Source organism: Acartia tonsa, chromosome 3, assembly GCF_053477335.1.
Source record: "Acartia tonsa isolate MP-2025a chromosome 3, ASM5347733v1, whole genome shotgun sequence".
Lineage (NCBI taxonomy): Eukaryota > Metazoa > Arthropoda > Copepoda > Calanoida > Acartiidae > Acartia > Acartia tonsa.
The window spans coordinates 16,076,393-16,103,630 of record NC_137262.1 but is presented as its reverse complement, the minus strand read 5'-3'; the positions used below and the strand labels follow the sequence as shown (position 1 = coordinate 16,103,630).

Below are 27,238 nucleotides of genomic sequence, written 5' to 3'. Positions count from 1 at the left end.
CCTATCTAGGGTCATATCTTGATGACATGGGATCTAGGAGCAGGTCCAAGAAGAATCTTCACTAAAACTCCGGTTGATTCCAGGTAGATATTCAACCCATACAATAGAGTAATTAAATGTGTGTGTGTCTGTGTGTGCTTATAAATTCAAAATATGTAAACTGATTTTTTAAATGACTTTGTTTAAAGTTTGTATGCTGTGAGGTGGGGGGGTCTTGAGTGAAGGAAGGGTGGGGTTGATCCTTCCCTCTAATTCAATGTTAGTTTTATAGGAAAAATAAGGCACTATATCTTATTAAAGGATAAATATACCCTCAATCAAATAGTTATAAACCTTACATAGACTGCGTATAAGTTTTACTATAAATGCAAACCAAATAGTAATCTAAAGAAACAGACAGACGTTCTGTTCCTTTTATACAAGGTTATTAAATAGACAAAATGTGAAAATTATAATTGTTTAGGATTCATGTGCACACAGTTCATGCTGGTAGGATTGGCAGGATGGGTTGGCTAAAGGTAAAAAATTCATTATTTCAAAAAAAAATACTCACTTTTGAAATGTTTTTAAAACAAGGGGGAAAGGGAGGTTACTCGCTAAGTATTTAAATATGTAGATACAAAAATATTTTTTTTCATCTTTTGTTAAAAAATTGGGGTATACCTATTCGTCCGACCTTAAAAAAACATCTATATAAAATGACAACATCTTTCTGGATTTATTGACCGATTTCAAATTTTTAGGTACCATTTATTTAGCCTAATAGATCTTATTATCCACTGTAAATTGTTGTAACTTGATATTGCCAAGATTATTATGAAAATTATTACACTTGTTAAGTTCAAAACAGACTCACTCAACTTTAAAAAACTCAAAATTATGATCATATATTTTTATCAGGTTGACCATTTCCGGAATATTAGTGGGTATGCCCCAGGGAAGCTGGCAAGCCTCAATGTCAATGGAGAATTCTTTCTTGGCGGTCACGAGAACTTCAACTTTACAGGATTGCCACATGATCTGCCTGTGCATACCGGTTTTACTGGCTGTATCTTTGATTTGGGTAATTTTTCAGTATACTTATTTTTGTTTGAAAACTTTAGATAAAAAACTTTGCTGCTCTAAAGAGGGATAGTTATATTGAAGATAAATAAACTCCCACAGCCCTACCCCCTAGATATTGATTTTAAATACTTTTTAGATCTTTGTTTATTGTGTTGCTTTTTAAAAATAATAATAGCACCTCTATGCATGGAAAACAGTTACTTGACTTTCATCTAAAGAAATTTAGATAAAATCCTAATGTTTAGTGATGAAGGATGAAAATGAAGACTGGGTGGTACCACAACCCCTACGTGGTAGAAACGTCCAGCAGTGTCAGGTAAACAAACTTCTCTGGATTGTGCAATATGGCTACAAAAAGCGCATTTAAAATTAGGTTTCATTGTATTATTTTTAGTCATGCTTGGTTAGGGAACCGCAGGTATAAGTCATGCAGCGTTAGGGCATAGAGAGAAATAACCTCCTACTCAGGCTCTTCCGGCACAGCGTGAAAGCATCAGAATATTATTTGGTTAGGTATAGGTGAGAATAGAGTAAAAAAAAATTGCATTTTGTCGATGGGTCTTAATTAATGAAAACGCTTTTTAAAAAAAATACAATTGATTCTATTACAAGAAGTTTTTTTGTAGATCTTAAAACTATTACACTAGAAAGATTTTTGGCAAATGTTACTTTTTTAGGAGCGAATGTGCGATGCTAACCCATGTGATACTGGATTCTGTTTGGACTACGGTGCCAGCTATTCTTGTCAATGTCCTGATGGCTCCTCAGGCATGGGCGTCATATACCTTTAGTTAATCCGTAAATTGTTATTTTTTTCCATTTTAGATTGTTTCTTTTACCTAATATTTTTACTTTATTTAGAATGTATGGGGAACTTTTATTCTCTAAAATAAATCGTATTTACGGAAATTGTGAATGAATAAATTTGACACCCATGTACAGGTCCAAGTTGTGATGGTCAACATGATGTTTGTACCAGGCAAAATCATTATAATCAATCTTAAAGTAGAAAGATAGAATTTCTTAAAGCTTTTGTACAATTACATGCTAAACATCGAAACAGTAAAGAAAATATTAAGATTTTGTTTTGAAAAACCGGCAAGATATTCTTTATAAGTAAAACAACGGATGTCAACATCTATTATTAGCGCAACATCAAAAATCATGGATGGACGGAGTTACAGAGCAAATGTCTTAAAAATAAGGGAGAATATGCGATCAAAAAGAAATATGTATATTCTTTTTGGTCTTTTGAAGCTTGACTTACAGACAGATAAACAAAACAAATTAATACGTGATGCTTGTTGATATGGCTAGGGAATCTTGACAAAATATCAACCATCTTAATCTTAAATAGCAGCCGAGAAAATCAAATATCCTTCATAGTGTTACGGATGGAAGGACTGACAGGCAGTTAATGTGAATTATGGAGAAGCTATTGAAAAGAGTCAAAATTAACCCTGAAAAAAATATTCTTATTAAAAATTGATTTTGAAAAACAGGAAGCAGCACTTATGCCAAGAAGGTTCTACCTGTGTAACAACGACATCAGGTTTGTTCAATTATTTTAAACACTCAATAATAAATATTTGCTTCCCCAACTCTGTCTGTATGTACTATGTATTAATAGTAAACAGAGTTTGATTAACCAATACCAGAGTGTATACGTGCTGGGTCGCTTTATAAGGTGGCCCTCCCTTCCATAGTTCCCTAGAAGAAGAAATGCCAAACATATTTATATTTTATATACACTGCGAACCAAAAAAATAGGCAAATCTGAATTTTTAGAATAGCAGCTTTATTATTCATTCATATCTTTTTGGTTCACCAGTATTTTCCCAAATGTTTTTGAGATCTTGTGCTCATTGGTGCTGATTAATAAAAAATTAACAGTTGAAACTGGTAAACAAAAGATGCATCTACATTTTATATTTATAGTAATATCATTTCAAATGATTCGAATTTGCCTATTTTTTTAGGGGGGACTGCCATTTACACATCCAGCAAATTTACAGTGGATGTGTTTATGCCAGTGCATTGGATGTATTTATGACAAACCGAATTTTTACTGTATAAATGACAGTAAAATCGATTCTCATGCCATAAATACATCCAACACTGGCAAAAACACATCCCATATTTTTATACATATGTCAAAAATACATCCGACACTGGCATTTACACATCCATACTTTTTCATTTATATGTCATAAATACATCCAACACTGGCATTTATACATCCATAGCAATTTTACACAAAATGATAAGAAAACACACTTATTATTTGAGTTATGATATATTTGTCAGGTTAAAATAAAAAGCATTTTAAAGATTTAAATTAAAATATATTTGTCAGATTAAAATAAAAAAAAAACATTATGTGATGGATTGTTGTGACGATCTTGACCTTGTTACAATTCTATATATTGGTCTACCAAAATCATCAACCAACAAGTCAGACATATCCCCACTTCCATATTGATTGTGGGGTCTTGGAGGTCCTGTCCCTTGAATCCCTGTACTTCTATTGTTAAATCTCCTTAATAAATAAAAAAAAGATTAGGTAGTTTTTATTGTTTATTGAATTTGATTATAAACCCTAAACCTTATTTTATACCAATTAAATATTCTCTTTTTTAAGAAGCGTCGATACATTTATGATGAAAATACTCGATTATATATTCTATATCTACATATTTTATTCTTATTTTATACAAAGTAGCTTCGCTACATATAAAATGAAAATACTCACCAGATGTTCTGATAGAATTCAGTGTGGTTGCGACACAGGCTTCGTAAACTTGGGTGATGAAGGAGAGCGGATCGGATACTATAGCTTCCCGGATGGCAAATTTGGTCTCGGTGACTTTTGATTCAGCAGGGCTAGGTAGATGTAATCTCCCATCACTCAAAACGCAATTTACAATTTGCAAAGGAATAATATATATTTTACAAATAAATAACAAGATCTAATGTAATTGTTTATAACCCCCAACTGTTTTGATATATACATATATAATATATATATTAATTAAAATACAAAACGTAAATTACAATTATTTTAATCCCAATATTATATATTTTAAATCGATAACAAGATCTAATGTAATTGTTTATAACCCCCAACTGTTTTGCTATATACATTTTACATATTTATATATATACAAATATATATTAAACATAAAAATGTAGTAAACTTTTACCTAATAATTTGAGGTTCTTCATCAGTCTCTTGGGCGGCTTCTTTTGAAGTATAACGGCAGCTTATCGTGGCCTTACAAAGTGCCTCACAGCAACTAAAGGCTCCCAGTTGTTTTTGTTGTCACAAAAAAATTAGCCTCTGGCTCTGCCATAATAAAACAATGAACTAACAATAAATATCTAAATTATAATATTATATAGCAATAATTTGACCACCTGCGGAAATGTATTGATGTTTTGTAGGGAGCATCTTGAGAAAAAGGGAAGTAAATAGGGGGAGAGTAACTAAAATAGGGTAAAAAGTTTAAGACCTATACATACTGTACAAAATATAATTAATTGTAAATAAATATTCATATAAATTAATCTAGATGTGTATTTGCCAGTGTTGGATGTATTTATGACATATCATCGAAAAAGTATGGATGTGTAAATGCCAGTGTTGGATGTATTTATGACATATAATTGAAAAAGTATGGATGTGTAAATGCCAGTGTTGGATGTATTTATGGCATGAGAAAAAGTAAGAAAACATTTTGCCAAAAATACATCAACTGTAAATTTGCTGGATGTGTAAGTGCTATAGCCCCTTTTTTAGTTCGCAGTGTAGTTAAATAGGTTGACCTATGTTGAACTGAATCAAACTTAGTTAGGTACACCTATTTGATTCAATCTTGTAATTTAAGTTGGTATGCTGGGTATAGATGGACCTGGAGTGCCTCCAGGACCTGGATACAAGTGTGTTTGTCCTCTGGGGAGGGCTGGAGAACACTGCCAACAAAATTTGGTCATTTCAGATGCTAAATTTACAGGTAAATTAAACTTTCACCAAATTCTATTCGGACATATGTAGTATTAGATTAATAAGGGGAACAAAACGCAATAAAATTAGTTGATTTTAAAGCATTTTATATATTTTCTGTTCAATTCGGACAAACCAAAAGACAAACATAATGATGTTTTATGTCAAGCCCCCCCCCCCCCCCCAACACACAATTATAAAACCATTATATTTGAGACAAATAACCATTAAGAGAAGGAGGGGGAGTTTCTTTTTATTCTAACCCATATGGGAAGCTCTAATTATAAATAATATTCAAGCTAATAAAAAGAACTATTCTTCCTGCCATTTTTAAAAATTTATTTTGAAATAAATTGGATGAGATTTCAGTGTTCAAGAAGGTACTTTTTGTTACATCACTAATTTGTTTATTTATTTATATTTCAGGGGACAATTCTTACATAGCAGTACAATTAACGTCAAGCATTAGGAAATTTAATTTTATACAAATAACACTTTAACAAGGATGACATCATTCATAAAGAAGCAAAGCCAAGAAATAAAACAAAATTTTGAGTCAACAGCAAAATAGAAGGACTGGCATAATTAATTCTAGAGTTAATGCTGAATAGAAAGGGACCTATGTTTGTCCTTAAAAATTTCAACTTAAAAAATCTAGCTTAGTAGTTAGATTTTTCGCTTCACATTAATATTATTTCTTCTATAACTTTTTGGACGGGTCGTCGAACAAGGTGAGTTAAAGAGTAGATGAATCACATAAAAAAATATCAGCCAAGTAAATCATATTTTCCCTGCAACGACGGTGTGACTGATAGACTGACGAACAATCGTAATTATAGAACAGCCTTCCTTATATGATGGGTTTATGTTATACGTCATTGATGAATAGGTAGTATTGTCAAATAATTAGGGGAATTTTAATGCTAATTGCATGCATAAACAAAAGCATTATAGAATAGAATTTTTATTTATAAATCTTTAAAAGATAATGCTATGGTTGTTTAAGAAATAGGGTCAATACCGTAGAAGCGCAGTAATAACAATATACAAGCACAAGTATTTAACAAACTACGCCACAATCAGAACGGAGGGAGGCGACATTTGGCTGATAATTACTCTGGTACCCAATGTTGTATCTTATTAGTTGACCTCTAGATACTTTGGATACTTTTACTGAATTTCTTTGCTTAGTTCAAAACTGGTAGTGTCTAAACGTTTTAACCCACAATTTTGATCTACAGAAGGGGTAATTCTGTTTTTTATCATTTGGGATGTATATAAATTTATCGTCTTTTGTCTTATCCCTTAAGATTTCAGTCAATAACAAAGTAAAACTACTAAATGCACTCTTGTTACAGGAATCTATCTAATTAAAAAATTAAAAGTATGTTGAATGAAAATAAAACGGACATATAGTAGCTAAATGTATAAAAGTTTCTCTTAAAAGAAATATTATATGTAAAATTGTGAAGTTGGGAAGTTGCTTATGAATATTTATTGCTATTTCTATGGGCAAGGAAAAATTATGAATACATGTTCATTGCATAATGTATAATAAGTATAATTCCGATGTTTGAAAAAGACATGACAGCTGTTTTAAAGGCTTTTTACGGTTCTGTCATCTTTTTTTCAATTTCTTTTGTTTTCTCTCTTTCTATATCTCTATCTACATATAAATATTTTTAAAAAAACGTCACATGTAAGAATTGGAATGAATTCTAAAATATTTCATTGTCCTGTTCATCTATACTTTTTTAGCATCTTATAGTAATTTTCGGCTTCTTTATATACTGTATGTAAAGATTTATGGGCAGAATCCTTCTTTTTAAAAGTTCACCACTATTACTCTACCCCTTTTATCTTTCAACAGTTTTTTAATTAATGTTTCAATCCCCTTTTTAGAGCACTAACCCTGCAGGGATCTCCTCAAACTTTCTAATTTAATCCTAACAATTTTAAAGGCTCGTTTTATGAATGTGGGGAGGGTTATGCGGGCTTCCCTGAAATTTGGAGGATTATTAGCGATTTGTGTAAAGATTTGCATAAATTTGTTTACACTGTGCAGCATGGTAAGATGGTAACCAAACACCAAGCAAATTCAATTTACTCAGATACCCACATCACTTGGCCGGGAGGGAGAGAAAAATTGTGATCAAATCGTATTCTACACCTTCCTAATACCAAAAAGTATAAATCTCTAGTGTATGAGATTTTGGGGTGATGTCTAACCCAAAAAAATTGATTGGTCCAGTCGTGCAAAAATAGGGTGTAGAAAGGTGTTTTAACCTCTCTGAGGTAGAAAATTAGAATGTACTGCATTCCTCTTTTTAGTAGCGAAGCTACTCTATAATTTGAAATGTCCGTCTGTCCGTCTGTCCGTATGTCCGTATGTCCGTCTGTCCGTATGTCCGTCTTAGTTTGGGGGAAACGTGATTTTCTTGGCTCCTATAAAAGATAAAAGGCTGAAATTTTTTGACAACATTCCCATTATCAAGGAGCACAATTAACTATAAAACATCAATGTCGATAGGACCGCTTTTTAGCAGGTTTTAGGCTATTTTTGTATTTTTCACATTTTTCTCCATATCTTTGGTGTTTATGGTCCGATTTCCAAAATTTTTTCAGTTATAGAATCAAAATTAAATTTCCTGTCGTTTCAAGAAAACAACTATGACGGTCAGACTGCCTTTAAGCAGGTTTTAGGCTATTTTTTATTTTTCACATTTTTCTCCATACCTTTGGTGTTTATGGCCCAATTTCCAAAGTTTTTCAGTTATAGATATCAAGATTAAATTTCCTTTCGTTTCAAGAACACATCAATGGCAGTCAGACTGCCTTTTTGCAGGTTTTTGGCTATTTCTATATTTTTCACATTTTTCTTCATATCTTTGGTGTTTATGGTCCTTTTTTTAAAAATTTTTGTAGTTATAAATATCAAAATTAAATTTCCCGTTGTTTTGAGCATCCAGTATGTAATTTACTTTGACCGTCAGTCTGTTAGTCATAGTACTGAAATATAAATAAATATTAAGAAATTAACAAATGTTGAAAAGGTTTCGTGATTTTTTCCTAATATGCATGCTTTTGTCAACTAATATCTAAATTCTTATTTAATTGTTTATGCTTCGCTACTTATGGATGTTGTCATCCTTGTTTTTACACTAAAGATAAATTTCTTTGCACGTGCTTGCCGGATACACCATGAAGATTCTTCAAAGGCTTATTTCTTTTAGCAGTTTTTAAGATCCATAAAGTAACATTTACTGCTAGGGAGAGTCAACTAAAATAGTTTAAATTATTACTCATATTATTTCAAAAGTTTTAAACCCATAAAAGTATAACTGAGAAGAAAAAATCTAGTCTAGCCTCATGTAACAGAAGTATAATTATTGTTTTGGTATTATTTACAAGCAAAAATGCCAATATTGTAATCAATACATATTAGATCTATAAGTGTAAGTAAGAAATGCAAAAAGTGTTTAGTTTTAGCAATAAAAAAGTAGTTTGCGTGTTGAGATACTATTCCAGTTTAACCTATTCCAGCTTTTCAATAACCCACTTTTGAATTTAAATTTAAATCTTAAATTCCCTTCTAAAGGGTTCGTCTTGAGATACGTTTCCAATTTTAAACTGTTCTAGCTTTTCTTTAATCTACTTACAATTTAAAACCAAATTCTGTTTTGTTTAATGGATCAATATTTTTATTAGCACTTTTTATTCTTATTTATTTTTTATCGGTTTCTATCTTTCTTTCTCTCTTTTTTTTTCTCTCTCTTTTTTCTCTTTCTCTCTCACTCTTTTCTTCATTCTTTACCATGCCATAAAAGTTGGAATTTTTCATCCTTGTTCTTATACTAAAGATATGAATATAGCCATATAAATTCATGAGGAAGCTAGCGCAATAATTCATATTCTTGTAGGGTGAAACATGGGAAAGAATAATATATTTTAGACAAACCATGGCCTGATTTTATGATACACCCCTTTTATAGTTCTGTATTGCAAGTTTCATCTTGGCGATATTTGAAATGGTTATCTTAGTATCTATTTAAAAATTTAAATATCCAGAAGATAAAAAAGGTTAACATTAAAGGAGATCTTTAAAAAACTCCTTTCTCCCTCTTATTTTTCCAATGTTGTTTTTTTATGTGTGCGATTAAAGTTTGGTGACTTTATAAGTCCAAATATAATGAAGTAAATTGAAAAGTGGCTTTTACATTGTGTATTAGTCAAACCAATATTGTGTGGTTTTCTTGATAACAAAATAATCAAAATATAATTTGTTTAATGAAATTTATCAAATTGTTGATGTGTAAATAAAATTAAAATATTAAATATTGTGAGCTAGAGTGTAATATAATCAACTTTGATACAGGGGTGTAAGGATAACACCATGGATAATAAAATAATCTTTATTTCTAGTTTGTTAATGTTAGATGGAAAAGGGGTGTTATTTAGATTAAACCCTTTCTTCTTAATTGACTAACATACAGACATACATGTAGAGTTTTAGGCCCTAATTATTGAGAAGCATAGAATAGTCATCCCTTGTTTGTGAGTTGAAATTAATTTTGTGTTGTATTGAATTACAATGAGGCACTATCAATCCCTACTGGGTCTTTAACACAGACACACACACACAAACTCGCACACACACACATACACACACACACTAACTCGCACACCAACACACACAGACACACACACACACACACACACACACAAACTCGCACACCAACACACACACACACACACAGAGCCTGAGAATCTAGCATTACCATGTTTAGACAATAAACCCATACGATACATCAAAATTTAATAAATTTAATATTAATTCTAAATAAATTATACAGGAATTTCAAAATATACCCTATAATTCACTATGTCTGTCCATATCAGTCCTTAGCGCCATGTATTTACTTTACACAAATAATAATAAAGATATAATGCTGAAATTTTCTGGGTAGATTGATCTAGTCGATAAGCATCTACTCTATAACTCACTTTGTCAGTTCACTGGTCTATAAATATACTTGAAGCTATAGAAAATTTTGTATTTTCAGTATAATTCGAAATATGCTACATGCTACATAATAAGCAAAAAATAGAAATACTATTTTGCACGTAAAACATTACTGCAAAGAAATATGTTTAATTGGAAAATTTTTCAAAATCGTAAGGATATATTTTGTACATATTGTATAAGATTAAAATACATATTGGTGACAGATTTAAGACAGAAATAAGCCTGGAGATGAAACCTGATAACCTGGATGGCCTCATCCTGTACGCCAACCAGAGAACAAATAAGATGGGAGATTTTCTGTCTCTTCTACTCGTCAATGGAAGCTTGGTATTCACCTATAGTCTTGGCAGTGAAGAACAGGTAAATCTTAGAGTAGCTTTGCCACAAACGCGTTTTTTTAAGGCTAAATTTGCCGTTTTTCGCTAAATTTCATCGACTAAAAGCATTTGAATAGTTAATTATCACATCGTAATAGAGACAGCTTTTCGCGGATATTAAATTAAAAATTATAAGATTGAATAAAGTTATGTTTGCCCCAAGAGGCAGATGGCCTGGGCTAACAAAACGGGTATTAATTTTATAATTTTTATTTTAATATTCGTGGAAAATTGAATGTTCTATGATTCTAAACATGATTTTCTCAGTATGGCTGAGAACCGGTTCTAATTAAGTGCAGTGGCGTGCGAAGCACTTTGTCTAGGGGGGGGCATTTTGAAGATTTTGTAAAATTTTGCCCCCCCCCCCTAAATCAAAGTGCCCCGGGGGGGCACTTTGCTTTAGGGGGGGGCATTTTGATTATATATACTAATTTTAATTAAGGGCGTTTTATTTGATTATGGGCCTCCTGGTCCTTATCCCTTCTTCCCCATCCCTTCCCCCATCCCTATTTCCCATTTATATCCCCCACCTCTCCCCCCCCATCTCTTCTCCCCCATCCCTTCTCCCCACCCTGCAATAACCGAAGGGAAGGGAGCTAGAAAGCATCTTCGAAAAAATAGTACAGAAGATAAATTAACCTTCACCCCCCCCCCCCCCTCCACCACAAAGCATTTTTAATGGGTGGAAGGGGATGTTATAAAATCTCAGCAGGAAGGATGAATAACCCCATTAAAAAAAATTGGGGGGGGGAGATAAAAACACTCATTTTGGAAATAATTTACCAAAAATCAAAAAATGATATCAAATATTTCTTTATTGTATGACAACAAGGATGACAACATCTTTAAGTAGCAAAGCACAAAAAATCATTAATAAGAATACAGACAAGTAGATTTAAAGAGCATCTGTTGAAATAGATATATATTTTAGGTAGAAAAAGTCACAAATCCTTTTTCCTGTATGTTGTGTGATGAAATTCAAAGTAAATTACATACTGGATGCTCGAAACAGCAAGAAATTTTATATTTTTTAATATTATATTCCACAAAAAAATTTATCATACCATAAAAACCAAAGATATAATGAACTATGTAAAAAATAAAAAAAAATTACTTGTCCTTTCATTGTGATAAAAAGCAGAAATCATTTGGAAGGGCACGAAGCGCAATTTTTTTTTCAAATATGCAGGGAGGGAGGGGTTTTTGGGCTATTTATTACACTAGTCCCCAATATTTCATAGCAGAAACCATTTGGAAGGGCGCGAAGCGCTAATTTTTTTCTTCAAATATGCAGGGAGGGAGGGGTTTTTGGGCTATTTATTACACTAGTCCCCAATATTTCATAGCAGAAACCATTTGGAAGGGCGCGAAGCGCAAATTTTTTTCTTCAAATATGCAGGGAGGGAGGGGTTTTTGGGCTATTTATTACGCTAGTCCCCAATATTTCATAGCAGAAACCATTTAGAAGAGCGCGAAGCGCAAATTTTTTTCTTCAAATATGCAGGGAGGGAGGGGTTTTTGGGCTATTTATTACATTAGTCCCCAATATTTCATATAAAATTTTCTTATTCGTTGGCTCAACAACTTTGGGGACTTTAATGGAATTTTGATTGGTTGGTTAATTAAGTCGAGTTTCCATACATTTCATCCACTAATTGTAATCTATATAAGGGGTAATTTTGTGTATCATCATTGGGGATGTACAAAATTTCTTTGGTAAAAAGTTTATATTATACAAAATAAAATACTTCCTATAACCTGGTTTGTTATGTTCAGTGAAAAAAGATTATAACCTAATTTCTACACTAATTTCAAAATTTGGTAAGGTTAAATGAATAAAAACTCTCTGTTTGGCGCGAAGCGCCAAAATTTTTTTTTTGTTGAGTATTTCTTGATCTTTTTTTTGGAAACTGGGATAGTTTTGCTCTTTGTAGGGTAGGGGGCAAAAAGGGGCATTTTTGTTGACCAGGGGGGGGGCAAAATGGGGCATTTTTTAACATTTAGGGGGGGGCAGGGGGGGCGGTTGCTAGGGGGGGGCGTTTTGGTCGCTAGGGGGGGGCGATTGCCCCAAATGCCCCCTTCGGTTCGCACGCCACTGATTAAGTGGATATTAATAATTGCTAGTTTATGTTTAGTGTTATATTGGACTTGATTGTAATAGGTTTGGCGATTTTATAAAGGAAAATCTACATTGTACAATACTTCTATTCAGTATAGTATGTATTATGAGATATTATAAGAGCTTAATAGTATATTGATAATGTTTGAAATTATCATTTGTCCAACCGTCTGTCTGTCCATTTGTACGTTACGCTATGTCGGAAATGTGATTTTGGTGGCTACTATTTAAGATAGACTATTTTAAGTTCAAGATATATCCCTTACCAATAGCATATATTAAATCATTGGATATGTTAATATTTCGGTCATGCCATAAAAAACTTATATCTATAATTTTAAATAAGTATCTTGATTTTTTTTTTTATAAAAAAAACACATATATTCTCTCCTTTTTTCTTTTTCTTTGCCACTTGATAACTTACTTTGTCCGTTTGTACATTTATGACACTTGTGTCTTGCTGTTTATGGACGTTGTCATCCTTGTTAAGAAAGTACGCAAAAAGTGCATGGTTAAAATTTATATTCCAGGAGAGATGATGATATTATGATGAGTTATAACCATATGCAAAAACCATTATGCACACTCCCATATTTTAACCCCACTCCGTACATAGAAATTCTGCCATCCCCCAATTTACAGGGTATTTCAACAATAACGTGAAAAAATAAATACTAAATACGTCAAAGACGTCCAAGCTTTTTTATTTTAGGGAGAAGGGAGAGTTGAAATGACAAATTTTAAACACTCTACTTTTTCATACTTTTTCCTTATTTTTAGTATTTAATGTTTTGTTTTCGTCTTTCCATGCACTTGTTGGATATTTTAAAACTTGTTATTTTTTTAATCAGCTAAATTATTCTGAGTTGAGTTATTAATGGGATAAGTTACGGGGACTGTGGCTTGTCACAAACACACACAGACGTAGAAGAACACACACACACAAAACACACTATATATTTTTTAAGTTAGGAAATCCCAACCGAATTCCACAAATTATCAAAAAATGACCAAGATACACAGATCAAAATATTAGCAGCATAGCCACCAAATTTTTTTTGTTGGTTTGTTTGATAAACATGTACACACAATTCACTCTTTACACTTTGACAGTTTTAAGCCCAATGATTAATGTTTATAAGAGAGCCTCTATATACCTCTGGATGTTTAGGAGTAAGTAATGAGCAGTAAATATGGTAAATATGAAATACCTACAAGAATGGCTTTTTTAGGTCAAATATCATATAAAAAATTAAGAATAAGGGGATATAAACGATAATTCACTTTAAGCCCCAATTATGATAAACAAAATTAGATTAAAATTATCGGTATACAGGTATTGATATTTGTTACTTTGTGCAATCCTATCAAGATTCCAAGTGTAACTCACAAACATTTTAAAGAAGCTAACGTATGACAGAACGAGTTTATAATTAACAGTCAACTATCCCTCACATTTTTACTTATCCTTTTATTCTTGTAGCCAAGCTATGGCATGCATGCTTAAATGGTTAAATTACGGCAGAATGGACCCCACGTCAAAGGATTACAGGGTATTAATCATTGTCAAATATTATAATAACACGTGTTTAGAGTCTTTATAGTCTGGGACAATGCCATGATCCATGTTAACCTTTTGTGCTGTTACTATATCAACACATGACAGTATTGTACTATTACTAAAATAATAATAATATTATAAGGTAGATTAGTGTTATAAATATAATGTTTGTCATTACGTTGTACAATTACATTTGAAGCAAATCAGTTCTATTATTACTGAATCAGATGTTGCAACTTTTATTAGCGGTGAATTAAACTCTTAAAAATTTCCTGACGACAGAATGGTTCAAAATTTGACAAGATCTAGCCGAAATAATTAATTCAATTAATTTCAATTAGTTCTAGATAAGTATAAATATTCTTTTAACTTAATACAAAAAAATTTGCAAAATATTGATTATTTTGAAACATTCATATTCAGTGAGTTGTATTTACAACTAAATTGTAGACATATATATAGATTTTTATAGATTGACAAACGTACAAAGTTTTTTTAGATCTAAATTTCAGTAGTATAGAAATGAGAGGAAGAAAAATAAGACTAAGAATAGAAGATCGGAAATCACGAATCATTACATATCTTTTGTTGAAAAATACTAATATGGCATTATGTCTTAAACAGCAGTTTAGAAAATCTCATAGCCCAAATAGTGGACGGACAGGCAGACATACTAAATTATAGAGTAGCATTGCTACTAAAAATAGGGAAGACAGTCTTGACAAAGGAGTGGTCAGTTTTGAACTCAAGGGCAATACATAAAATTATTTATGGGGTGTGTAAAAATTACGTGTAAACATTTTCTTTGCTATTTGTAAACTCATAAAAAATTTATGTATTTATTTGTGATACATAAAATCTCTGAAACTACTCAACTTTGATCAGAAAGTCTGCAATTTTTTGCATTAATGTTCTATTAAACTTTAAAATATTATAACAAGGTTTCGCGATTTTTAAATAATTTAAAATGTCCTTAATATATAAATATTTAGATGATATCCATATACTATTGTTGTGTACCTCTGGATACTTGGAGTATGGTAACCCTGGGAAGACATGGATCTGAAGGATATATACAAATTGATGATAAGGTCAGTTGCAGATTTTTTAAGTTGATTTTTCAATATGTGTTAAAAATTAATTGAATGAGATACATTCTTTAAAAATTTGTCTAAATAATTTACCACTGATTGCAAATGATTTATTAGAATTTTTGTTGTATTTTGCCAAATATGATTTTTATACTAAAGTTTTTAAATGTATAATTTTAGACGTTTTTACTTTCTAAATATTTGTAGGATAGAGTGTCAGGAAAATCGAAGGATGGGTTGCTCACCCTAGATGTACACCCAACAATGTTTGTAGGTAGTCATTTAGTATTCTTTTATTAGCACAGCAACATTATATGTTATAGTTATGATATGTCCGTATTTACAAGAAGAAAACAGAAAAGAAAATAACTTATTGAAAAATTCTGATAGCTTTTCATTTGCATATTCAAAGTGTCTAGTCAAGCACAGAAGCTGCCTTCCCTCCTTTATTTTGAAAACCAAGGAAAATAACTACTCCCCACCCAAGGACGGTCAAGCTTTTTTTTTTATCAAGGGGAAGGTACTCTTTATATCATATGGGCATATTTGGGAGGGTAATCAATCTTTTACTCCCGCCCCCACCCCCATTGGGCGTCAATGCCCCCACCCATGTTTTCAATTTATTTCAAGAAAGAAGAAAGGCTTGTGCTCGGGACGCACTTTCAAGGAAAGCACCAAAATATTTATGAAACATATTTAAAATTATTTATCTAGGTGGTTTGCCCGACATGGCCTTGGTGTCTGAAAAAGCTGGAGCTGCTAGATTTAGTGGTTGTATCAGGTATGATGGCAAAAAAATATTGTTTGGATGGGTCAATTTTCTGAAGAAAATGGTTTAAAACCACAACAGGACCATAAGTGAAAAGGAGATGTAGTGGTTACTGAGATCTTTAGCTTCAGACGGACAGACAGAATTTGTACTTCTTGTGTACTTTATTGTGAATAAGTATTGAAACTAACCAGAAACATGTTTTCAATATTATTATTTTGTTTTTGTTGGGAAGGCTATGGTTATAAAGGTCGTCCTCTTGAGTTTCTAAACTTAAAAAACACATAAAACATTTTTTGAGACTGTTTTTAAACACAATAATATTGAAATTATTGTTTTAAGAATTTTTTTTTTAAGCATACACACTTCCTATTTGAAATATTTGAAGAAAAATACAAGTACACTAAGTTATATAATATTAATATCTTGTCTGTAAATGATTTTGAAAATGCTTAAGAAACCTTGTTATCAACCGAACCCCATACCCTCTGCGCAAGATGAAGGGCCGCGAGGGCGCCAACGTTATAGACTGCGACGGTACTGCGTGCGGCAAGGAGGTGTGTGGTAACAGGGGCGAGTGTAAGGTGGAGGGGGAGAGCCACTCCCTGGGACACGCCCCATACAAAGGCGATGGCTTTGAGTGCCATTGTAATCCACCATATACTGGTAAGTATTTATCAGTAGGGCTTCCAAACCGATTATTAACTGTTGGATTATAACCGGTTCTGAACCATACTTAGTTAATATTTAATCTCATAATTTCATTTTACTATCTGCTGAATGCAGTGTATTTTGTATAATACGATGCGATGATTAACTAATCCAGTATGGCTTCGAATACGATTAAGTTCTGCTTAATAAAGTCCGGTTATGAAATATTATTTATTTCATCGTATTGTAGAAAATTTTTCAAATAACAGAAAATTATTCCTCTTTCGTTTGCCTGGGCCTTTGCCATGCTAATTCTGAGACGTATTGATTAATACATTTTATATATACGAACAAGTTACTCAATCCCTAGGGAAGGACTGAGGAGGTTAGGAAAATAGCCTAAACCACCCAAAGACATTACAAAGCTTCCCTAAATAGTATAAGCAATTCGGACCATTATTTTCTTCAGACAAAAAAAACTTACTACTTTACATAATAAGATTTTTGTGTGTATTTCAAATTTTTCTGTATTACTTTTCAATCATCTAATTTTCTATCTTAACTCTAAAAAACAGTGATAGCAAAAATATATGTAATATATGTTGTCTTAATCCTTTTTCTTACTTAAATGTTAATTAGAATCTTACTGTACTAATTAAGTACGCTCGCAAATTACATAATTATTCATTTTAATTATATAATTAAGATTAGATTATGAAATGATTGAAAAGTAGAATTAATTAGAAATTACTAGATATTTTCTTTTCTCAGTATTTTAATTTCAATAAACAAATTATTAATCATTTTTTAAATACGAATATCAGATTTTTAAAGTTAACCAAATTTTCCATAAAACATTTGAAGTTAGGATAAATAAAGAAAAAGTCCCACTAGAACTACCAGATTTGGCTAAATTTAAGATCTTTTAACAGTTATAAATCTATCTCAACTATAAATTTAAGATAGTTTTGGAAAAAAAAACTAAAAAGGGTGAATTCTACTAACGTTCAGATATTAGATAGATGTTTTTTCTCGTATTTATTTGAAACCGATTATAATCCGGTGAATTAGAACCGGTTCTCATCCATCCGAAAAAATAATGTCTAGCATCATTGTTTATCCAGTTTTCTACGAAAAAAAAATGTACAATCATAAGATTAAAACCAATTTTTTTAGCCCATGCCTTCGGCGAAATATAAATATTTGCTAAGCTTTGCAACTCTTTAATCCTTATCATTATTGTTATCTATCTTTTCATATTACTAAATTTTGATGATATGTAAATAAATTTATTATTCAGATTCGCCATCTATGAATACTATGTCCTTGTTTGATAATTAAATAATTTTTCCAGGTAAAAACTGTGAGATCCATAGTTTGTGCGAATCCTCTCCTTGCAATTCTGGAGAATGTAGGGTAAGTTTTTTTTTACTTTCTTTCTTTCAGAGGTTGCTTTAGCTGCGAATTCTTAAAAAAAATAGCGGCTATGGTGCGGATTACGTAATTAATAGCCATACGCTCCCATGGTTTGCAACTACGGCTTAAATTAGCGATTGCGGATTGCAGTTTATCATTTTGCTGCAAATAGAATAGCAACTTTTGAAAATGAGAGCGGTTTTGCAGTACTAGTGACATAAGCTAATACAGAATTGGTAATAACTTCTTAATTCCCAATTCATTAATTATGGCTGAATTTTGACTTATCTCCAATGATACACACAAAGTTACCTATTATGTAGATTATAAATAGTGGTTGAAACGTTTGGACACTCAACTTAATGAACCAACCAGCAAAAAATCAATGAGAATCCCCAATGTCAACGAAAAAGAAAACGTTAGTATATATCTTTGGGGACTAATTGTAACAAAAAAACAATGTCTTCTCACTCCCAGCTAAAGCCAGTTCAAACAGTATGAAATCAAAATCATACTTTTGGATTATCTTTTTTAATTGACCTTTTATTATATTTAATCATTTTTTGTACATCAAGCGTATAATTCGTTTCATTTAGTTTCAAACTAAAATTAGTTTGAAAAAAGCATTAAATTCCTTTTAAATTGAATATAAAAGGAAAGTTTTTGATTAAATTTACGTTGTAAATTACTAAGAGCGAAACTTTTTAAAATTGTGATTTGTTTGGCGTCCGTCCGTAGGTTTTCCAATTAACCTGAGTTTTGATATATTGTATCTTGGTACAATTTTTCAACTTTATAAACAATGAGCAGCATCTCTAGAATTGTATTGTAAGTATGTATTGTCCAGATTTTATTCTGCATTTTAGACTATTTCACATTAGATTAGCCATACCTATCTATGATACAAAGTAGAACAATGTCTGTCTGTCCCCCCCCTAAAAAAAAAAAAAAAAATATTTTTTTTCTTAATTCTAAAATTAAATCTAAAATTAGGTTGATCAAACCTCTTGGACCAAAGCCTTAAAGCCGCTAGTTTTTTATATTTCTGTAACTTTTCAATTATTAACGTTCATTTGTCCGACATTTTCAGATCCTTGTTTTATTTTCTTAAAATATGAATATTATTATTTTCTGCGTAGATCTTTTTGTCTCAAATATTAAATATTGAAAATAACTTAAAATTTTGTATAAAAGTGTATTATTTTCCTTTATATGATATAACGAATAATAGCCAACAAAGACCATTGTCTTAAAACAAGAGCGATCATATAAAAAGGAAGAATGGTGTTAGCGACTAGTAATGATCACATGTTGATAACATTGTATAAAATATCAGATTTGGTCCATTAAAACCTAAAAGATATGTGTTTGTTTGACCAACATTGAAGCTGCTAGCAGAAAAAAAAACAGGATGCAAAAGTATGCAAAACATTATTCTGCCTTTCATATATATAATACAAAGTAGCTTGATGTCTGTCCGCCTGTCTGTCCGTCTGTCTGTCTGTCTGTCTGTCTGTCTGTCTGTCTGTCCGTCTGTCTGTCTGTCTGTCCGTCCCTTAAGATCTCGTTAACCACTGAACCGATGGGATTCTACTCTTCAGGGAATATACCTACTGGTCCTGTGGTGGTTTTAGACTATTTTTTGAGGGATAGGACACCCCCCCCCCCTAATAAAACTAATAAAATACCACCCCATTTTTTTTTGTTTATGGGGAAGTTAGTTCACATAAAACTACTGGCAGCACCAGTAGTACCTAATTTTTTTAATTACCTCTTGGGGCAAAGCCCCTAGAGGCTAAGGGAAAACCGCCAGTTGCTAATATAATTAGTAGCTTCACTGTAAACAAAACTGTTCACTGAGAGGTAATAATAAAGAATAAAGATAAATTTTTCAATAGAAAATTCATTATTTCATATTTTAGGTTCACGAAGAATCTTTGGTATGTGATTGTCCTCTTGGTTATCAAGGTAATTAATTAGATTTTTTTCGTGTTATTGGTATTTTCAACAATTTTATGTTTCTTCTTTTAAAAATTAACACACTCTTTAAAACCATAAAAACGATAGAACTCTTACTGAATTTTGATTGATTAGTTTATTAAGATGTGTGTTTAAAAGATTCAACCACTGATTTAAATCTTTAGCAGGGGTAATTCGTGTGTCATCATTTGTGATGTGCATCAATTTATCGGCTATTGTCTTAACCCTTTATATCTCTGAGAATAACTACAAAAAACTTTAATAACTTCTGGGGAAACAAATCTTTTTCATCAACAACAAAAGTCTTTTGTTCCGACAAACTATATGTTAGTCAACATCAAAATAAATAATAATAATAATATTTTTAGGGAAAAATTGCGAAGAAGAGGAGGATATTACAGTACCTATGGTAAGATTTTAAATAAATACAGAGATTGACAACTCAGAAAGCCCCCTAATTTTAACGTCTTAAATTATGAAGTCGAGATTCGATCCCATCACCTCCAAGAAGATGAGCTAATGCGCTACGTGTTAAGCCATGGTCGCGGGTTATTGAGTTATAATGGTTAATTTTCTAAGAATTGGTAGGACAGAACTCCCCAGCAAGGTTATATGTGTACACTTTCAACAAATGATATGGTTAGTTCCTACCAGCGTTGCGTAGCAGTTTGATTTTGGTGCGGCTCCGGCTCCAGCTATGGCTCCGACCTAAAATCAAGAAAAAACTCGACATATTTTTTTCTCACGTCAATTTTTGACTTTTGAAGGTTTTAAAAGTTCAATTTTTGATAAAAATGGACTTGAAAAACTTAATAGGGTCATTTGCACATGACAAAAAAGAGTTACCAAATTATAATTTATAAAAAATCTCTTTATTTATCTAGTCCGGAGCCGGAGCCGTTTTTTAACGAAAATTACGGCTCCAGCTCCAGCAAGATATGGCTTCACGGCTCCCGGCTCCGCAACACTGGTTCCTACTATTGATTTATATAGACTTTCTATATTTATTTCTATTTAGTTTGGAGGCGATATGTACAACAGTTTCTTAGAATATAAGCTATCAGATCCAGAAATTGTAAGGTAACGATTATAGATCAGCGATTCTAATATTATTAATTTGAGTACATAAAATTAAAGAATAAATATCTTTGAAATGCTTAAGATTCTTTAAAAGAATTTTATAATTGGGTTTTCAAATTTAAACTTTGATAACACTTATAAATTATGTAGTTGTACAACCTTACTTCATAATGTATCATACTGAGTAGACACATTTCTTTTCGTCTGTCCACTTAGATATAAAGATCTAACTAACTGATATAACACTACTTCTCAGGGAATTCTCTAAACGTCACGAGACGGACCAAGTACTTTTTATACAGTATGCTCTTTAGTGAGGGCTATCTTTACAAATAAAACAGCAGTCTATCTCTATTAGCAGCCGAGAAAATTCCAATTCCAATTCCATTGACGTTACGAATTGACGGATGTACAGAAAAATTAAATTATTAAATGACTGCGCCAGTGCGCAACTAAAATCTGCATCGATCTGGAAAACAAAATGATGTTTTTGTTCACATCACCAAAATAAAGTTGCATTTTAGAAATTAAAATATCAAATTTTGGGATAAACAGTTGTATCAATTTTCAAAACAATTTATAAAACTTCATTTCATTTTAAACTCTTCAGAAATTTGCACTTTTAATAATAAATATATTTCAAAATTAATACAAACATGATCAAAATTAAATTTATTACTTATTTTGTTCCGCTCAAATAGTACGTTAAGATGAAAAAAAATCATCTAAAGCTTGTTTGAATATTTTTAGGCGAAGCTTCTCTAAAAGTCTTTTTTGGTTAATTATTAGACCACTTAAAGCATACTTGCTCAATGCACAAGTTAACTAACATAATATAATTATTTCAGGTTAAACACAGAAATTGAGCTAGAGGTCAAAACTGAGCATCCGGACGCCATCTTGGTATGGTTTGGCACCAACCCAGCCAGTGATGATTACCTGGGTCTTGGACTAGATGATCGACTAGTCAAGGTAGTATTTGGTTTGGTGTGGCACTAACCCAGCTAGTCATGATTATCTGGGTCTTGATTTAGATGTTGTATTAGAATAGTTAGTATTTGGTTTGGTTTGGCACTAACCCAGCTAGTCATGATTATCTGGGTCTTGAAATAGATGTTGTGCTAGTCTAGTAAATATTTGGTTTGGTTTGGTACTAACCCAGATAGTGATGATTACTTGGGTCTTGGACTATTTAGATGATGGACTAGTCAAGGTAGTATTTGGTTTGGTTTGTCACTAACCCAGCTAGTCATGATTATCTGGGTCTTGATTTAGGTGTTGTATTAGAATAGTTGATATTTGGTTTGGTTTGGTAATAACCCAGCCAGTGATGATTACTTGTGTCTTGGACTATTTAGATGATGGGCTAGTCAAGGTAATGTTTGGTTTGGTACTTACCAAGCCAGTGATGATTACCTGGGTTTTGGACTAGATGATGGACTAGTCAAAGTGATATTTGATTTGGTTTGGCACTAACATAGCCTTTGGTGGTTTTATGGTTTGGTTCTATTTAGCTTGTCATGAATATTGAGTTCTTAAACAAGATGATGGACAAATGTAGTAGGTAGCAACAATCAAATGCTCTGTTGAAATCAAACTAACATAAAATATTGCAGGTTGTCTGGAATCTTGGTTGGTTCTCCCGTGATGAGCTGCAGGTTCCAGAAGTGAATATTGCTGACGGAAACTGGCACCATCTACATATCAAAAGGTAAGAAATGTAAATTTGCTGTCAACAGAAACATGGTTAGTTCTTAAGAAATGCATTTCAAAATTTTGGTCCTTAAATGGAAAGATTTCATAGTAAATAGGATTTGTGTTTTGATCAGGGTAGCCAGAACAAAACATTTCACTTTTATTCAATGTTTACTAAAACCATTTTATCCCAGATAATTTATCAAAAATTCTAAACATAATTTTATATGTGTAATTTATTAATTTGTTTAGAGTAAATCAAATTCTGCAACTTTCTATAGATGGACAAGAATTTACTTCTATAGTCAAAGGAACTTATTTTGAATTAAATACAGGTATGTTTTTCTCTTTTTTTGAAAGGGAATTAATTAACTTCATTCTGTGAAGGTTTAATTTCCAAATCTACATAAACAATCGATTGTAGTATAGCCATGAAAAGTGACACGCGTTAACGAGAATTGGAATTTGAATTGACCAAATCAAATAAAATTTCTAGGTTACCCTGTTTTAAAACTTTGTGCTTAAACATCGTCTTACCTGAATATTTGTACACTTTATTTGATGTTGATCGAAATGTTAAAATAAAGTATTTAAAAAGTATTTTTAATATTAAATATCTTACACCCACATCCTATTTGTATTAACATTAAGCATATCAAGGATAACAACACACAGAAGAAGAAAAATACCTACCGGATTTTAAAATCTAAACACTTGTTTTTTTCCTAGGATTCTCTAGTTAATTACCTAATTCGGTTGGGATTTTCCATTGATTTCAAGTGATCATCTAGAGAACCGAAGGGTATCATACGCTTGTAGTTAGGGTCAATACTATAACGTCCACTATAGGATATCAAGTTAAGTAACATCCAACAGACAAGCAACCCTTTAATTGTACGACCTTCGTCTGAAGTCCTGTACGTGGTTTTGAGTTGCGCCTGTTTTCGGGCCAAGGAACTCTCCATACCCCAAACTTATAATGACCCGTGTGGACATAGCAACAACAGGCACCATTTTTAACGTCTATAGTATGACGCAGTGTAGCCGAACCCAACACCTCACCGACAGCAAGCAGGCACTAATGCAAGTGCCGCGGGTTGTTCATTTATGAATATCCAAACTACTATAATACCATTCCAGAAAATCTTTTGTTTTAGTAATCTAAATTATACTAGGTACAAATGTATTGTTTGGTGCATCTCGCAACTATCTTGGTGTTGAAGATCTGACGAGGGGGCACTTTAGATCCAGTCTCAATGGTTGTATGAAAAATATTAAAATTCAGGTTTATTTTTTATTTTTTTCTAGCTGAGTACGTACACTGTAAGGGTGAACCAAATCGGTTTAGCGGTTAGCGAGATACTTTCGTACATACACAAAGACAGACAGAAATATAAAAAAAGAAATATAGTTTATACCTATTTACCAGTTCAGAAAAGTTAAGAATTGATTCACTATATTGTTTCAAGAACCAAAAATTAATTGGTTGATTATTGATATTTTTACTTATAAAAAACTAATCGTTCTTCATGGTTCATTTATAATAAAGGCCCTTGACAGGTTTATTAGAAACAAATAGTATTAATGAAATATAGCAAATTAATTTTTAAGAAACACGTCTAATCTAAAAATTGAGCCACTTAGTTAAGATGTTTATAAATATATATTAATTCTTGTATTAGCACTCTTAAAATTAAATAAATTACTTTGTAGGGGGACAAAGTGTCTTTTAAAAATCAGCCAATTGACGTTTAAAAATGAGGGATTATCTATCTCTGTTTTAGGATTTTTATTTCCCACTTCTCCTCATTTTTATGACGTCACACGGCTGATTTTTTAGACACTTTGTCCCTCTACATTGTTGACGCATTTATCCTAAAATATGGTGAAATAGCGTGGAATTTGGTGGTTATAGAGTATCTTTGCCATTTACAATTGTAAACCTTCGTCAAGGCCTATGGTTTCGTATGTCTAATTGGAACTCATCTCGTTATTTCCCTTAGAATTTAATAGGAAGAACGTCACTTTCTATTTTGGATGATGCACCAAAAATATGAATATAAATTTACAACAATTTTTACTAAATATGGACTTTTTTGTTGAGGTTAACTTTGGATAGGATAGGTTTCATAGCCCCACAGGGTGAACCCATTTGTAATGAAATAAAAATCCGCAATTGTTGACTCTTACTTGCAAATTTCCCCAAGTTTTCGTGCACCTTGCATTCTTTGGAAATGCCAAACAGTTCCATATTCCTAAACAGAAAAGCTATCTTTCAGAATTTTGAATTTTAGGCTTATGATTGGCCGAGGCGCGGCTGCCGAGCCATGATTAAAAGTAAAGTGTTCTTATACTTAATTTTATTAGAATTTAAATAATTTATTTTTTTCTAGGGAATGAAGCTGAATTTAATGGACGAGAGAATTGTAAAGGGAAATAATATTGGACAGTGTAGTTAAACAGTTGAACAAACCATTTTGATGAATAGCTACGATCTTGTTGATATATTTGATCATGCTCAGTGACAATCATAAAGAATAGATTCGCTTCATAGAAATTTTAATAGATTCTTTTAATTGATTTTATAGAACACAATAAAGTCGCTTTTTTGTAGGAAATCATAGAATTACATTTTAGATGATATTGTACAATTCCTAGACCTAATTATTATATGTATAATACTTTAAATAATATTCTGGATCCATACGAATATACGAAGGAATGCCCTTTTTTGGTTAAAATATAAATCTGCCAACAGTTCTAGCTTAAGATGTGTCAAATAAGACTGTGTGACCAGCCATTTGTTTCGTAGCAGCCTTTGATGTTAGAGAAAAAACCCTTCTTTCGTTTTTTCGTATTGTGATCTGAAATGTTTTTTATTCATTGTCATATATTTGCTAAAAAGTGAAAAGAAAAATATGACACCAATACTTGTATTAAAAAGTGATGAAACACTGATCTCATTCTTATAAAAATCAGGGATATAGAGATAAGAAACCAAGCTAACACTTTAAAACTTCATGATACTGCCCTTATTAGAATAGGGTTATAATGAAATAAATAAAAATTATGTTAGTAGTGTTTGGACATATTAAGCATACTAATTATTATGCAAATAGGACCTTGAAACAAAATCTTTTATTAAGTGCAATTTTACCTTTTAAACTAAAAAAGTTAAAATGCAAGGTTAATGCTAGTTTATTCATCTCTATATCCACTCAGCCATAACAATATTATATTAGATTCAAATTTTGCATTAATACTTTTGTGTTAACTTGAAAATGCTGAAAACAATTACATTTGAAATTATTTACAGCATGCCTGAAGCAAACCTGATCTTTTTTACTAAAAGACTGTCATCAGTAGAGGCTATTAATTAAATTTGAGAATTTAATAAAAAAAATTATTAAAGCAAATCAGCAAATATTTTTCAACAAAAGTAATTATGTAAAAATTTAACTAATTTGAATATATTAAAACCAAAGTACTATTCTGTAAACCAAATGAAATACCTCAGATCTCGCCATCCATCCATTCTCATAAGAATAAATTTTATCATCAAACTTAAAGTATAGACAAATTGAAACTTGAAGTGAAAGAAAATGTCTTTTTGTATTGTAATATTAAAGCTGAAATAAATGGCTTTATTTTAATATCAAACATAGAAAATGTAATAATAATTTTTAATAAAGGTATTGCAACAAAAAAAAACTTGTAATGAAACTTTTCTTTTCAAATTTAAGGACATTTTTAATGTTATGTGATAAATTGATATCAAACATTTATGGCGGCGATGCCTTTGCGAATTTTTAGTCTTGTTAGATGCTTTTAGAGATATAATTTTGCCAAAAAAAAAACACTGTAATGGCAGTTTGCTAAACTATTTATAGTCTTAAAGAATTTAAAATATTGTTTCAAAAATTGTTGTTGAGTTTTAAATTGTTATTTGGATAATCCAAGATTTTCCTTTTTTGTTATATTATATAATTTGTTCTTTTTTCTTTAAAATTTAAGATATTTAGAGATTGAATTGTAAATTACTCCCACTGCCAATGAAAATAAAATGATACTTTTTATGTAATTGCTATTATATAATAAAAAATTTGTTTTTAATAATCCAAATTGAAATTATTAAAGAAGGCGTATCAACTTTTTTTTATAGCTAGCCGGTTCTTTTAGTAAGTAGTAGATGTAAAATTTTTCATAGAATTCAGATATGCAATCGGTTTTTTTGTAGACCTCTTATTTTTTAAGTAATTTAAGTTAAAAAAAAAAAAGATTAAGTCGATTTTAAGGTACTAAAACGCAACAAAAAAAAGGAAGAAAATGTCCATTATGTACAAAAATAGTAAGATCTTTAATTTGACACCTTACTTTTTGAATTTTGTCAGGTAATTATTAAAAA

At 31.4% G+C, this 27,238-nt stretch overlaps 1 protein-coding gene and 1 long non-coding RNA gene across 2 annotated transcripts; one reads left to right on the top strand and one right to left on the bottom strand.

The window, feature by feature from the left end:
* Window positions 1–2: 2 nt before the first annotated feature.
* Window positions 3–26,975, top strand: LOC145313464 (protein eyes shut-like). The gene is made up of 23 exons (XM_080152895.1): window positions 3–83; window positions 464–518; window positions 901–1,063; window positions 1,311–1,381; window positions 1,743–1,833; window positions 2,008–2,044; window positions 2,568–2,617; window positions 4,953–5,078; window positions 5,495–5,537; window positions 10,298–10,454; window positions 15,144–15,242; window positions 15,450–15,516; window positions 15,957–16,023; window positions 16,469–16,677; window positions 18,017–18,078; window positions 20,001–20,046; window positions 20,427–20,467; window positions 21,077–21,138; window positions 21,987–22,110; window positions 22,755–22,849; window positions 23,086–23,168; window positions 24,009–24,118; window positions 25,227–26,975. The coding sequence occupies exons 1-23, from the start codon at window positions 22–24 to the stop codon at window positions 25,290–25,292; spliced, it is 1,986 nt and encodes a 661-aa protein (XP_080009021.1). The 5' UTR covers window positions 3–21; the 3' UTR covers window positions 25,293–26,975.
* On the bottom strand, window positions 3,343–3,970 carry LOC145313463 (uncharacterized). The gene is made up of 2 exons (XR_013877340.1): window positions 3,818–3,970; window positions 3,343–3,604 (listed from the first exon to the last, which is right to left on the bottom strand). It is a non-coding gene; the product is annotated as an uncharacterized LOC145313463 (long non-coding RNA).
* Window positions 26,976–27,238: the final 263 nt, after the last annotated feature.

Coding starts and splice junctions, on each gene's coding strand:
- LOC145313464 (XM_080152895.1), top strand. CDS start 22: ATGACATGGGATCTAGGAGCAGGTCCAAGAAGAATCTTCACTAAAACT. Junction 84..463: donor AAAACTCCGGTTGATTCCAG/GTAGATATTCAA, acceptor ATAATTGTTTAG/GATTCATGTGCACACAGTTC. Junction 23,169..24,008: donor TTATTTTGAATTAAATACAG/GTATGTTTTTCT, acceptor AAATTATACTAG/GTACAAATGTATTGTTTGGT.